This window comes from Brassica oleracea, chromosome C1 (assembly GCF_000695525.1).
Source record: "Brassica oleracea var. oleracea cultivar TO1000 chromosome C1, BOL, whole genome shotgun sequence".
NCBI classification, from domain to species: domain Eukaryota; kingdom Viridiplantae; phylum Streptophyta; class Magnoliopsida; order Brassicales; family Brassicaceae; genus Brassica; species Brassica oleracea.
This window is the reverse complement of record NC_027748.1, coordinates 31,670,319-31,685,487: the sequence shown is the minus strand read 5'-3', so window position 1 is coordinate 31,685,487 and position 15,169 is coordinate 31,670,319. Positions and strand designations below refer to the sequence as shown.

At 31.8% G+C, this 15,169-nt stretch overlaps 1 protein-coding gene and 1 long non-coding RNA gene across 3 annotated transcripts; both read left to right on the top strand.

The window, feature by feature from the left end:
• Positions 1-509: 509 nt before the first annotated feature.
• Positions 510-2,729, top strand: LOC106296523 (heat stress transcription factor A-6b-like). Its single transcript, XM_013732673.1, has 2 exons — positions 510-1,039; positions 1,713-2,729. Exons 1-2 carry the CDS (start codon positions 692-694, stop codon positions 2,559-2,561), a joined length of 1,197 nt encoding a protein of 398 aa, XP_013588127.1. The 5' UTR covers positions 510-691; the 3' UTR covers positions 2,562-2,729.
• Positions 2,730-4,892: 2,163 nt separating this feature from the next.
• On the top strand, positions 4,893-6,747 carry LOC106293683. Of its 2 annotated transcripts, none has more exons than XR_001260592.1 (5): positions 4,893-5,188; positions 5,268-5,424; positions 5,499-5,832; positions 5,937-6,092; positions 6,195-6,747. It is a non-coding gene; the product is annotated as an uncharacterized LOC106293683 (long non-coding RNA). The 2 variants fall into 2 exon arrangements; XR_001260596.1 differs by having other exon boundaries at positions 6,163-6,747.
• The last annotated feature ends 8,422 nt before the right edge of the window (positions 6,748-15,169 follow it).

The window sequence follows — 15,169 nt, the reverse complement described above, 5'->3', positions numbered from 1 at the left end:
TTTCGGTTTTTATGAATTTAAATTTTATAATATTATTAGTTTTAAATTTCCAATTTTTTAAATTTATTAATATCAAAAAATATATAAAAATGCAAAATTAATTTGTAAAAAAAAAAGGGTATATACCGACGGACAACGGTCGTCGGAATATACCGACGGACATATATCCGTCGGAATTTACCGACGGACAAGGTTCGTCGGAATCCACCGAGGAACACTCTACGTCGGAAGTGTCCGAGGAACGTTCTCCGTCGGTACGTAGTTTTTCCGATGAACTCTGGTCTCGTGTATCTGCATCGTAATATCGTCGGAAGTTCGTCAGAATGACGTTTCTTGGTATTCGTCAGAAAGTCGTCGGAATTTCTGACGAAATTCCGACGAACGTTTTTTTTCCGACGAAACGATACCGACGGACGGGTTCGTCGGAATTTCGTCGGAATAGACCGATTCCGACGAATTACCGACGATTTCGGCCATCAGAATCCCCCTGTTTTCTTGTAGTGTCCATATATACTTCATTTTCACACCCCCAAAACTCCACAGTCAAAATCTCTCTCTGCATAATTCTCCAAAGTTTAAACATCTCAGTAACCATTTCTCTAATCCAAATCACATTTTCCTCTATTGCAAATTCAAACTCAGTGATATCAAGTGAAATTAAACCCACAAAATTTATTTAAATTGAAACCACATGGATCCTCCATATAGATTCATAAAAGAGGAGTTTCCTACAGGATTCAATGATTCTCCATCACCACCATCTTCTAATCTCTACACAACCTCCATGGCCCCAAATGATCCAACAACAACCCTGAGCTCTCCACAACCAATAGAAGGTCTCCACGAATCAGGCCCACCTCCATTTCTTACAAAGACATATGATTTGGTAGAAGATTCAAGAACCAATCATGTCGTCTCTTGGAGCCAAGCCAATAACAGCTTCATCGTCTGGGATCCAGAATATTTTTCCATGACTCTCCTTCCCATCTTCTTCAAGCATAATAACTTATCTAGCTTTGTTCGCCAGCTCAACACATATGTAAGTACTAATCTCAATACATATGTGTGTGTGTGATTATGTTTAAAGAGATATACTTATTAACTCACAATCAAATGGTGACTGCAACTATATTAGGTCAATGCTTAATTTTGTGGATTTTTCCATATGGTGCAGTCAAAATTTAAATCGAGTTCTTGACACTTTGGTTTCCGATTGGTGTTTTTCAGCGTTTTTGAGATCATCAGAGTGGTTAATTAGTGTTAATTATAATATACATGATTGCTTGACGGATTCGTGAGTTTACATATATAAATGCAAGTGGGCATCACTGTTCTCAGAAAACTCTCGAGATTTTATTATACTTTACATCCACTTGTATATTTTGTGTCTTTTTGTTTCTAGATCTCTTGAAACGGAGCTCATTAAAATGTTCAACATTTGTTTGTTAGAAGTCTCCAAGGACAAATCTCTACAACATTGATTGAATGATATGATATGCAACTAATTTGTTTCTCTCTCTATAGTCTATAACGTATAATATATACAGAAATGAAGTATAACTATAAGAAAACTCTCATCTCTATATAAAATGCACAAATTAGAAAATGAGATGGCTAGAGTATGTATGGAATGTTTTGGGCTTTAATATTACGTAAGTTGATTAATTAATCCGCGTTTGGAGTTGAATCTGATCATAAAATTATATAAATAGGGTTTCAGAAAGGTGAATCCGGATAGATGGGAGTTTGCAAATGAAGGGTTTCTTAGAGGGCAAAAGCATCTCCTCAAGACAATAAGGAGAAGAAAGACGAGTAACAATAATCAAATACAACCCCCTCAATCATCCTCTCAACAACAATCTCTAGACAATTGTTGCATAGAAGTTGGTAGGTATGTTCTACATGGAGAGATGGATAGCCTAAGGCGAGACAAACAAGTTCTGATGATGGAGCTGGTAAAGGTGAGACAGCAACAACAAAGCACCAAAATGGATCTCACACTGTTAGAAGATAAGCTCAAGAAGACTGAATCAAAACAAAAACAAATGATGAGGTTCCTAGCCCGCGCAATGCAGAATCCAGATTTCCTTCAGCAACTCATTGAGCAGAAAGAGAAGAGTAAGGATACAGAAGAAGCAATCGACAAGAAGAGACAAAGACCGATCGATCAAGGGAAAAGACATGTGGTTTGTGTGGAAGATTATGATGATGGTGGTGGTGGTTATGGAAGGTATGGTAAGGATGCTGGATCCTCCTCGGCGTTTTTTGACATGAAACAAGAAACATATGGAGACATGTCAGAGTTAGACAGACTTGCTATGCACATTCAGGGACTTGGAGATCAGTGCAATAAGAAAGATGTGGTATTGGATGTGGGAAAAGGAAATGAAGAAGAACAGCATAAAGAAAGGTACCAGGATGAGAACAACGAGATTTATGGTGAAGGTTTTTGGGAAGATTTGTTAAATGAAGGTCAAAATTTTGATCTTCAAGGAGATGATGAAGAAAATGTTGATGTGCTAATTGAGCAGCTTGGTTATTTGGGTTCTAGTGGACACTAATTTTAAAAAAAGGTACTTTGGCATTTAAATCATCTTGTTTACTATTGAATCTTTGGCTTTGTTTCAGATAGGTGTTTCATGGGATAACTTATTGAACTCGGGTGTTAAGTCATGTTCTTGTTTCTTTTGATGGTTTTAGTTCTTGGAAATAAAATCGTTTCTTTATTTCTTAGGGATTTATTATAACTAGTTTTATGTCACGCACAGTTATCCCACAAGTTTTATAACATCTCGCTGATTCTGGAAGTGATTCAAATCTATATGCACCATTAAAAATCACATTTGTTTGGACAGATGAAGCCCTGCTAAATGTGGTCATCGTAGGCGCAAAAAAAATAGATTTGTGTCAAGATCGACATCTAGGGAATACTATATACCTTTTACGATTAAGAAAATTATGTTTAATGAGATAAAGATGTACTCTTACAGGAAAATAAATATCAGGTTTTGAGGCTAGTATAAATATGAATCTGAAGAACTATAAATTGTTCATTTATATAATCTATATATACAAACCATAAACAGCGTATTTGTCTCAGTTGTGTTGGGATGATTGGAAGGAGCTGTAGCTTTATATTTTTGCTTTAGAAATAAATCTGTAGATTTTTTTTGCTGTGGCTGTAGATAATTTTGCTGTAGAATATTAGCTGTAAGTTTAAGAAGATTCAAAGACTTACATATAAATTTTCTAAAGCAAAAAATAAGTGCTCTAAATTTATGGCTTTCCACAGCTAAAAATAAATAAAAAAGAAAGAAAAATCTGTAGTTTTAAAAAATCTTTACAAAGCATGATTAGCAACATTTTGGGCTGTATAAATAATTTAGGTTGTAGAAAGATCTTACATCACTTCTAAAGCACTTGCCAATCAATCCCTTACTCTCTTAAATTTTGTCTTTTTTAAAAGTTAATTCGCGTTTGTTCACTACGTATCTAATTTTCCCAATAAAATTATCACAATTGTAGACGCGATACATTTTAAGTTAAAATTTCTTATATATTTACACTATGTTAAGTATAGTGCATTAGATCAAACGTCAATTCTTTTGAAAGATAAATAAAAATGCAGAATCTCTAAGATTGGTTGTTTTTTTTACTGGTGATAAGTAAGTCAACCTTCTCTGTGAAAAAAATAGATTGGGAATTTAAGTGGGACTACTAATTATTATGATGAGAATATGCCAGCATTGAAAATTGGCTTGACTTAAATTTCATTAAAATCATTTATCATAAAATCAGAGTCCAAACACAGCTACTAAATCTAAATTGTTCTTACCTTATTGAATAACTAACTCCTGCTTAGATAACCATACTCCTAACCGTTTCTCGTGGATGCCATATATATATTTTAAAGTAATTCCACGAAATTCAAATCTCGCAGGTCTAATAGTTTAGAAAACAACAACTGGTTGTTTAAACCTTTATTGATTCATAAATTATTTATCCATTTATTAATTCGCTCTACTTGTTAAGAAAATGTAATACAACACTGAAACACGGCTCGAGCTTTTAATTTTAACACTTTATTTAGTGTTACTTTATACTCCCATTTCGTGGAATATGATAGTGCACCTTAAACCGCTCCATATATTCTTTTGCTATTTCTTTAGAAGCAATTGTTTTTTCTCTCGTGCTGCGGAAATAGCAAGTTCTCTACTGGCTTTTGATCTTGTCATAATAATCATTGTCTGAATATTTCCCGAAATAGATAAACCATCAGTTCAATTTTCATTATATCTTAGTTTTACGGATGTAGTTATCAAAATTTTAGCAATATAGAATATAGCGGTAGATAAATAGACAACATGGCAACATATCATTTCAAAACGAAGTAAAATAGAGTTTCAGTTGCAACACAATAAAAGATAGCAGTACGATAATAATAGTAACTACTAATTAGTCGAACAGTTGGACTAGTAATACAATTTTATTTAATTAAGAAATTAAAAGAAAATTGAAACGAAATTCTTCAAAACAAAGAGATTATATTCAATTAAGAAATGTTAGTTATTTTATTTTTGAAGCAGTATAAACGTCTCTAAGGCATTATTTGGGGTATCTAAATTGTATTTCTCAAAATATGAACACAAATTATCTATCTATATATAAAAAAAGTTTGTTCTCTCCTGGTGAAGCCACCTGGGATTTCAGGTCATGAAGTCGGTTTTTCTGAGCACGACATGTGTCCCTCTCCCTAATACTATGTGTTTCATTAAGTCATATATTTCGTGTGTTTGGGCTTATTTCGTTTAGTATAATTCGATGTGTTTTTGGGCTCTGTATACCGGTTGGGCTTATGGTTTGATTGTGGAGACAGCCCTAATTGTGTTTTCACGAAACATGAAACTTTACGGTTTGTCTCTCCTCTTTGTTCTGCTGCGACTTCTGAGTTATGACCACCAAGAAGTGATCGTCTGCGTTCTCTGTCACTTTCAATGGTGTTTCGAGAGGTTGTTTGACTCATATCAATCTTCAGTCGCGTCTCTTTGACTTCGCTTTTAGTAACTGAAATGCTCAGAGCTACAGATTCTTCCCTTTATGGCCTTCTTAACTCCATAGACCGACGTGACTGACATTGAATGCTACGAGCTATTCCTCTGCAAGGCGGTGTATCAACAGCTATATAAAGGTGAGCCTTCTTCACTTCAACATCAGCCTCTCAATCTGTGAAAACACCAAAATTAATCTATTTTCTGTGAAATGGCTAGAATCACTATACTGCCTACTGATGGAGGAAGAGTTGGTAGCGAACCAAGAGGTGTTCGAGGAGAAAGCCTAGGAAGATATCCGTTGGTAACTTGAGGAGTTAATTGATGAGAATTATGTCGATTAAGATCAGCTTGAACCTAGATGCTCGATCTTAAGGTATGTTTATTTGGGTTTTAAAGACTAGATCTTTGTTGTGGTTGTGGTATGTCTTACAATGGGTTTTGCGCTAGGTTCCATCAGTTGTTGGGATTTTACAAGATGAGGTGGATCTGATTGTGTATGTGATGAAAATTGAGAATGCTCCTTTGGATTCTTATGCTGACAATGGAGGTTTAGAAGCTCAGAGTCATGACATTAAGGAAGCTGTTGAGTTGCTTTTAACTCATCCTGAGTTTTATGCAAATATTGGTATTAAAGCCACCCAAGGGTGTGATTTTTTATGGTGAGCGAAGAACTGGGAAGACAGTGCTTGCTAAGGTTTGTCTTCCTACCTACTGCTTATTAAGTGATATTGTCCCAACCCTTTGAATAAGCGGAAACCACATCAGATGACTGAGCATGCAGGTGAGAATCGAAGCAAACTTTTTGTTATTCTATTATCTTTCATGTTGTATACTTTATCAGATTCTGATTTGCTGGTCTGGATTTTATGCTTGTATGTTTTATAGGTCGCTCTAATTATCATTAATTCGATTGAAAGTTACTGTCATCTTCTCAATATCATGTATACGGAGTTTCTCATTCTGTTGAACCATGGAAGCTTGAAGATTATCAACCACCATGCCGTTTTCAAATGGAGTCACAAAACAGAGACATATTCTCAGGTATTGATTGTTTAAACTTCTTCTTTCTTCATTAATTTCTATTAGCTGATGATTTTATATTTGTGGGAAGTTATATTTTATTTCAACACTTGGTGTTGCAAGAATTTTCCACTACAAGGACTTTGACGTTAGGAGGTGCAACTGCATTAAGAGCTTTGCCTTGCTCAGCAATTATATGTCCATTAAGAGCTTTGCCTTGCTCAGCAACTATATGTCCACTGATGTCCAACACGGCAGAATGTTCCATTACAGGGCCTCAGATATTTCACCAATCAGAAGAGCTCATTCCACATCTTGGAACACTTCATAAGGATATGTTCCCATATCAACTTCTCTAAACCAAGGGACAAGCAATCCTCGAGTTCCATTGCAATACCATCGAGAGCTTGGGTTGATCTCTCTGTTCCAAGAAGTATCAAAACAATGGTTTGGTCTGGTCCAAAGACTGCATCAGAAGCAAGCTACACCCGGGAAACCAAGTTCATAACTCTCTCTCACTGTAACAGTATTGGAAAAGGAGTAACTTACTCTGATGAGCAGCACCTCTCTCACTGTGATTTAAAAAGGACAAGTGTTCGTGACAGATTTCATAACTCTCTTCAATCGTTTCTTTATTGTAATAAATTCTGCACAATTGGATTTTTTTTTTCCATATAAGCCATAACATCTTAACATTTATTTTAATATTTTATTTATATCAACATATTAAATAAATGAAATAAATATATATAAACAAAAACAGTTTTCATCATTTCTAACAACTAATAAATTTAATTCTACTAATATAATTATAATTTAAATATTAAAAAATATTATGCTTAAAAATAGCTTTATGAATGTCTTCATCGTCCGCATGTATACCATATCACTATAATATTTATTTTACATAATTTATATATATATATATATATATATTGAAAACTAATCAAATTTTTTTCATTTTTTTAATAATTTAATATTTTTGAATAAATTGAAAAAAAACAAATACTCATTTTCATTTTACTATAGATCATATATTTAAAATATATAGTAAACAAATTTTCTTATACTAATATATTTACTTTCTAATCATTTAAGTTTAAAAACTTCTTATTTAAAAGAATACATCTGATTAAATAAATATTATATAATCCAAAATTATAATAAAAATACTTTAGCATATTATATATAAATACTTTATTTTAAATGAAATCAGAATATATAATAAAAAGTTATTAGTTAATATATAATGAGTTAGTTATATATATAATAAAGTGTAAGAATTATATATGCTAATTTTCGAGTACCATTTATATTTAAAACTCTAATCATGATTTACTTAGATTATTGGATTTATTTTATTTTCAAACATCATAATAATACATTTAAGATTCAAACAAAAATGCATAATTTTAAACAGTAGTGATCACTTTTAAATTTTTATGTAGTCTAAACTTTGCAGTACTTATTAGTTATTACTTATAACTTCACTAAACTCATCGACCAATTTTTAAAAACTAATTTTAACTATTACAATAGTTAAATTAAAAAACATTTAAAAACAAAATAGTAATTTCTGTAAAAACTTTAATAATTAACAAGTTTACTTTTAAAATAAATAGTCAACTAAATACATAAATTGTTTTAATAAAAAAAACATTAAAATTAATTGCAGTTTCGGTTAAAAATAAGTTAAGCATTTTTTTTTTACAAACAAGTTAAGAATTTTAAGTATTTATATTATTTATTTATGTGTTAACCCGCTGCCCTAGTATTATTATAGGCTAGAATTGACATAAGGTTTTAAAAACTTCTTAATTAAATATAATGACAATCTAGTAATGTTTTGGAACCGAAATGACATGAGTTTATTCTAAGAGATATCAAACAATTGTGAGCCTGTTTGAAAGACATATCTAGAACAACATATGATATGGACAATGTAATCAATAATGACATTCGACAGTGCACATAATAACGCTTTACAGGATAAGATTCTGACTAGTGTCCCGACTCCACTAGAGTGACCGGTAAACTGGCTAGCTAGCCAGCAACAACTTGTAGACCAATTATTGAATACCCTCGATCCGCAATAACATGAATTAGGTTATGTGTTCGAAGGGAATGCTGAGAGAAAGGCAGATCTCCCGCACAAACAGTCTCCCACATTTAAGTCACCATTCACATTTTTTTGTTTTTAAAAGCAGTTCAAACGGAAGATCTGCATGCAGTTCAATATTTTTATCTTTTTTTGTGGAAAAAGCGGGAGATCTGCATACAAATTTTCCCCACTAACATTTGGTGGTGTTTATCTGCTTTTTTTCTTTTTTTTGGCCAATAAATAATTTTGTTACAAACATTTAACTTAAAATATATTTATCTGATTTTATAAATAATGTACAATGATTATAATTAACTCAAACTATATAGCTCACATTAATACTATTTTGTCATTTTTAAATTATAAACATGATGTCCAATCGCCGACAAACACACATTTTCTAAAGAAAAAGATATAAATCTTTCTACATAAATATCGGCACGGATAAGTAATTAATCATTTTTTATGTTTTAAAATAGTCAATATATAGCTAAATGATTGAAATTTTGTAAATCTACTGAAAGAAGACAATTTTAAATGGACTCTTAACCGAGAACAAGTATTTATTGAGTTGTACGATCAACTAATTTTTATGACCAGTTACCGTTTTAAAGATTCTACACCCACATGTTTTACGGTGATAACTTCAACCAAGAGTTTAATATTAGTGTAACCTTCCAGTTCTCCAAAGAAAAATTCGATCAACTAGAATGAAAATAGAAGAAGTAAAAGTATCTTATGAAAAAATCTACAGGCATTTCAGTCGATTTTACAACATTTGAGATATTTGTTTTGATATTTTAGTGTAGTTTTTATTGTTTCAATATGTAATTTATAGTTTTGAACTGTTTTTGTTATTCATAATTTATAATAAATTACTTTATATGTTTGATTTGCATTTTTCCTGCATAATCCACTTGTTCTACACTTATCTTGCTTAATCTGCACTTGCCTCGCTTGATCTGCGTGATTTACAACGCTTGAACTCCTTTTATACCAATATATGTTAAATACATATTTATATTTTTTATAAGTAATACAGATATATTATATGTATGGTTGAAAAGAATAAAATCTAGCTACCACACAGATCACGAATCTAATATTTTAAATCCTTTGAATCTAAAATGGATTAACAAACAATACCAAAATGGTAAATCGGGGGATGAATCATGATTATTATTAATATTAAGGAATGGACAAAAAGGGAAAAGGAAACGACAATGATAAGTGGAAGTCACGTAAAATATGTTTCATTAGTTGTCTGTTGAATTTAAGATTGCGTATGCACGTGCTCTACTGTTTTTCTCATGACTTACTGGTCAGTTTGCTCCATATGTCGCCGCCCTTCATTGCTACAAAAATAGAGATAACATTTAGTCTTTTTAACTTGATTTTGCCCATAACAGATTCGCACACTTCTTTTGAAATAGATGAATTTTACAGATCATGTAACAAACTCTTTATTGGTCTCACGTGAAACATATAAACTATCAAAATCATTAGTAAAGAAATTAAACTGATAATTATTGTCATACATAATGAGGACAATCCAGAAGACCATAACTAAAACAGTTTCAAAAAAAAAGACCATAACTAATCCTTCTTTTCCAATACGCATTATCGCTTAAAACAGAACAAAAAAATCAAGACTTTTTCTCCCTTCAAACGACTTCTTAAATTTTGTGGAATCACGATAGCCTACTGGTTAAAGTTTAAAGATTTCTACACTCAAATCTGAAATTACAGAAGAAAAACTTACAAAAGATCTTCGACATATTGCAAGTAAATCTGGTCAGGCGTGGATTATCATAGGACGGCTCAGATGATGCATAAGACATATAGTATTGTCGGTTGTAAATCTAGTCAGACGTAGTTCTTCATAAAACATGTAATATTGTCGGTTGTCGAATCGTCTATGTGATATTTTTCATAATTGTAATATTTTTCATAATTATAATATCAAAGCCTCCAAAGCCATGCATACTTTTTCTTTCATAGTTTAGATTTACCCTACCAAATTTCAACATTCAAAATACACAAACTAAAAGAACAAGTTTTTTAGATAATTTATTTTTTATTTTTCGGCGGAACTTTACTTGATCTATATTGTTGTGCCTTAACCTTATAGACTTAGATAAGATGTTGCCATAGTTCGTTTTGGTGATGGGTTTGTCGATCCTATAGTGGTTTCTTGATCCATCGTGTTCTCTTCTCAATATGATGATGTAGTTGTAATTGAAATTACATCAATGATGTCAGTTAACAAACCGGTTCATACATCATTTAAGAAAAAATTAAAACCGAAAGGGTTTAACTTTACACCAATCATTACAAGTCGTTGGTAATGGTGACTCGATTAGAAGCAACTTCTGTAGGTTTTGTTCCTCGTTTTTTTTATATTGGTTCAGTAGAAGTGTTATGTCCTAAAGAAAAAAAGAAGTGTTATGTCTTTCATAGTAGATTATTTGAATCCGTGTTGACAAAAAAAAAAGATTATTTGAATCCGTTGACTTTCATTTCAACTGGTGGGACTGCCGTTTTAAAACTGTGATTGTTCTCCTATCCCATGTCATTTGGATTTTGATCCTTAAATTATCGATATATAAACGATCTACTAAAAGTGATTTGTGTACATCTCTTCTCTTCGTACATCATCTCTAGAGAATAAAGTTTCAAGTTTACATTAAATCATAACTAAAGAGGTCGTATCAGTTAAACAAAACTTTATATAAGTTTTTGTATATATTACATTTGATTTTTTTTTTAATAATATTGTTGCATAGTGGTTGGTTTCAGTATCAGTTTGTGTATTCTTCAAAATTTTCAACTAAATCAACTTATTTTGTAATGTGATGTGATAAAAATGTACATGAAAAAATTAGTTTATTTAAATTTTCGCGAAATGCAGACGAGCTGGCATGCAGTGTTACGAGTCACCTACAGCTATGACTTCTATTAATCCAATTCCACCATTGGAAATGGTGTCGTTTTTCATTTTTATTCATTTTAAGCTATATGTCGGATAAAATAACTAATCATTTTTTCTTTCATTTTCCTTATACACTAACCAAAAATATTTCCAAGTGGATTCAGAAAATAGGCTTTCTAATGGAAGTTGACGGCCCAATTGGCTCATGTATTGCATTATATATTTACTTTTTTCTTAGACTATCTCCATTGTATATATCCAATTAATATATTCATTTTTTACTTCATTATAGAGTAACTCCAAAATAGAATTGAATTTTACTTCAATGAATTACTACATTTTCTACTTCAAAAATAGAATATTCTATTATGCTATTAATACCTTCTAATTAATTATAAAATTTACAATTGAGCCCGTTTATTTTATTTTAAAAACTTCCATAAATTATGAAATTAATTTAACTAAATATTCATCAAATAAAAAATTTACATTACATCACAAAAAAATAGTATTTTTCATGTAACCATCACCATAAATGTATTTTTTCTATCGATTAGTCTATTTCAAAGTGAAAAATGAGATTTTTTATATTTAATATCTCTAAAACAACCAAGAAACTTTTGGAACCAAATTTTATTATCATATTATATTTGGAAATATGAGGGTGGAGTTGAACTTCCATATCTCAAGAATAAAACTCCAAAACACCAGCCAATAAAAATCAACACAATTTGTTTCCCGACCTTATAGTGGACTCCCTTATTGACTCAACTTCGCGAAGATGGAACTCGCAGGTTCTTCGGACTTTGGTGGATCCACAGGATGTGAAAATCATAGAAAGTATTCCATTGAGCAGAAACCAGATGGCAGATAGGGATGAATGGCATTTTACAAATAATGGAAAATTCACGGTAAAATCAGGTTATCAAGTGGAGATTATTTACCCGGATAGGGATAGATTACCGTTATTCATTGGCCCTACAGTTGATGTTATAAAGGCTTTTTGCTGGAAAATAAGGTGTCCACCAAAGATAAAACATTTTCTTTGGCAACTAATCTAACAGAAACAAAACAACTTGGAGTCCTCTGGGAAGTAGACCATTTCACAATATTATTATGTGCTGAGGTGAGAGAATGTGGGCAAAGAAAACCATATTTATATATATAGATAAATAATCTACAGTCATGTTTTTTTTAGATTTCAAAACTAAACTTAGCAAATGAATGCAATACAATATGGTACCCACTGTTATTTTAATACATAGACTACTGTAAACAAAGTGTTACTACGAAATTAAGTTTTTTGGAGCGTTTTTAAAACTAAATAAGCTCAAAAGAATATTTACATAATTCTTTTTTACACTTTCACTTAAAAATCATTTAGATTGGGGGATTTTTTCAGACGACTCAAATTATATGTTTGTTTCAAATAATACATATATATTCTCTGTCTGCTTTCAAAGTATTATTCAGACTTACATTTACCAAAAAATAACAATATGTGATATACACCGTGGGCAATGGAATGTATGAGAAACTTAAGACAATTCCAAGTTACGTTTGCAATGGATTGTTCTCAATTGGTGAAGATGGTTTCGGAACCAGAAGAATGACCGGCTTTTGCAAGTTATTTGGAAGATATCAGGATTCTGAAAGAGAGTTTTACACGTTCATAAATTATACACGTACCAAGGACGCAAAATACAAAGGCGGATAAACTAGCACGCAGTGCCAGAACACAGCCGTCTTTCGTCGTCCACATGGATCAATATCCCCCGGGGTGGTTTACAGAGTCTATATGAATCTGTAATGTTGTTGACAAAAAAAAAAATGTGATATACACCGTACGGAAAAAAAAAAAAAAAAAAAAAAAAGAATAAAACTCCAAAACACAATTGCTAAAAGATTCAAAACCAAACTTAAAAAGTTCAATAATCAAATTAGTTTGGTCCTCATAGTTTATGTATATTTTCCTAAAATATGTATATATAAAATAACAAAATGAAAATTTTGAAGCAAAAATATTTTCGGCATTGTTTTATTTAATTTTTACAAGTTGTTACATATGTTATATCTAACAAGAATATGTTATATATTATAGTTAATTACATTTTGAATAAACACATAATAAATTTATAACAAAAATATATAGTTATAAAAATGTACGCCTTAAAACTTGGAACGTTATATTAAACTTTAACAAAAGTACGTTTACACTAAGTTTTCGTCATTGATAAAGCAATACTTAAAATTTTGAAGGTTATATCCAAAAATAATAATTATTGTTATATTAAAATGTATAGAGTAAAAAAAATAATATTCAAAACATTTTTTATAAATAAAAAAATTCCAACTCTAAAATAGAGTAAAAATAAAGTTACTATGAATATAGAATAATCTCACCTATTATTCCATTTTAAAGTGAAAACTAGAGCGGGCCAAAAATTTTTTTTATTACAAAATAGAATTTATAGTTGAAAATAGAGTGGAGCTGGAAATACTATTTAGACCATTAATATTTTCTTGTTGTGGTTGACTCTCGCATCTTTTGGGCCTATTGTCAGTTGTGCTACTTGAAAATTAGAATTTGATGACAATAAGTTATTATCTCAACTTATATATATATAAATATATTATTTTTTTTCTTATTTTTTTTTTAGCTCAACAGGTACTCTTCATTAACAAGCTTAAATCATCCTTCGTATATCAGCTTCCAACAGTGATCTTAACCAAACAGGCTGAATAGAATACAACTTGGGAACATGAGACATAAATGTCAAAGACTCATTTGCTATGATATGGAGTACTTTATTGCTACTCCTATTACAAAACTCCACCTTGTACGTTGGGTTCAAAGCCTAAGAGTTGGAGATGTCTTGTATGATAGGCTTTAGCTTGGGCCAAGGAGCATCCTCTCCATTAATCATTTTGGATATCTCCAAAAAAGATGTCTCTATTATCATCTGTCGATATCCAAAACTTGCGATAGTACGTAAGCCCCATCTTATAGCTTCAGCTTCCACTTCAATCGGTGATCCCAACATTAATATCCTCTTAGCCCCAACCCACAAGAGTTTTCCATGTATGAGATAACAAACTAAGTCCACATTGGAGAATTAGACAAAAAAAGTCTAATATATTAAGAGATGTCCAACTCTAATTAGTACGAGGTCTTTTAGGATGGAAACCAAAAGTAAATATATGCGGACTTGTTTATTAAGCCCAAAGTAGACAATATCGTACTAATCGAAGAATATAGAGTTGGACATGAGATTTAACAATCCCAACAATTGGTATCAGAGCCAGGTTGACGAGAAATCTGCAAGAAGACCGAAATACCCTTCGAGAGATGAATCATATCCTATGAGTTAGGAATGAGCGGTGTGTGGCGAAGATCAAGTCAGAAGATCCTGGAAGTTCAGTTGTGAGACACGAGATGAATGTGATTCTTAGTTTGAGGGGAAAAATATGAGATAACAAACTAAGTGTCACATTGGAGAATTAGACAAAGAGAGTAATATATAAAGAGATGTCCAACTCTAATTAGTACGATACCTTTTGGGATGGAAACCAAAAGTAAATCCCTGAGGGCATGTCTATTAAGCCCAAAGTGGACAATATCGTACTAATCGGAGAATATAGAGTTGGACATGAGATTTAACAATCCCAACACCATGGTGATCTCTACTCACCCATCCCACACCGTATAATTCATTATCTTTCTTCCACGCCCCATCAGTATTACACTTGATCTAGTCATGCGGCGGAGGCTTCGATCTATCAGCAGTAGACGCTTTTGTTAGGTTTTTAACCACACTAACTTCCACCTATTGTTGGGACTTCCATTCCTCCATGTCCTCTCTCGTTTTTTTCACTGTACTTAAAGCATTATAATCCTTGCCTTTGAACAAAAACTCATTTTTATTCTTCCAAATTCTCCATAAAAGCCAGGGCACTAGGAGATCATGAGCTTCTTCCTTTGGATATTCATAGTTCAAATTCATTAACAAATGAAGATTAGAGTAGAGAGAATCTGACATTTCACCACCAAAAGGTGCATGGATA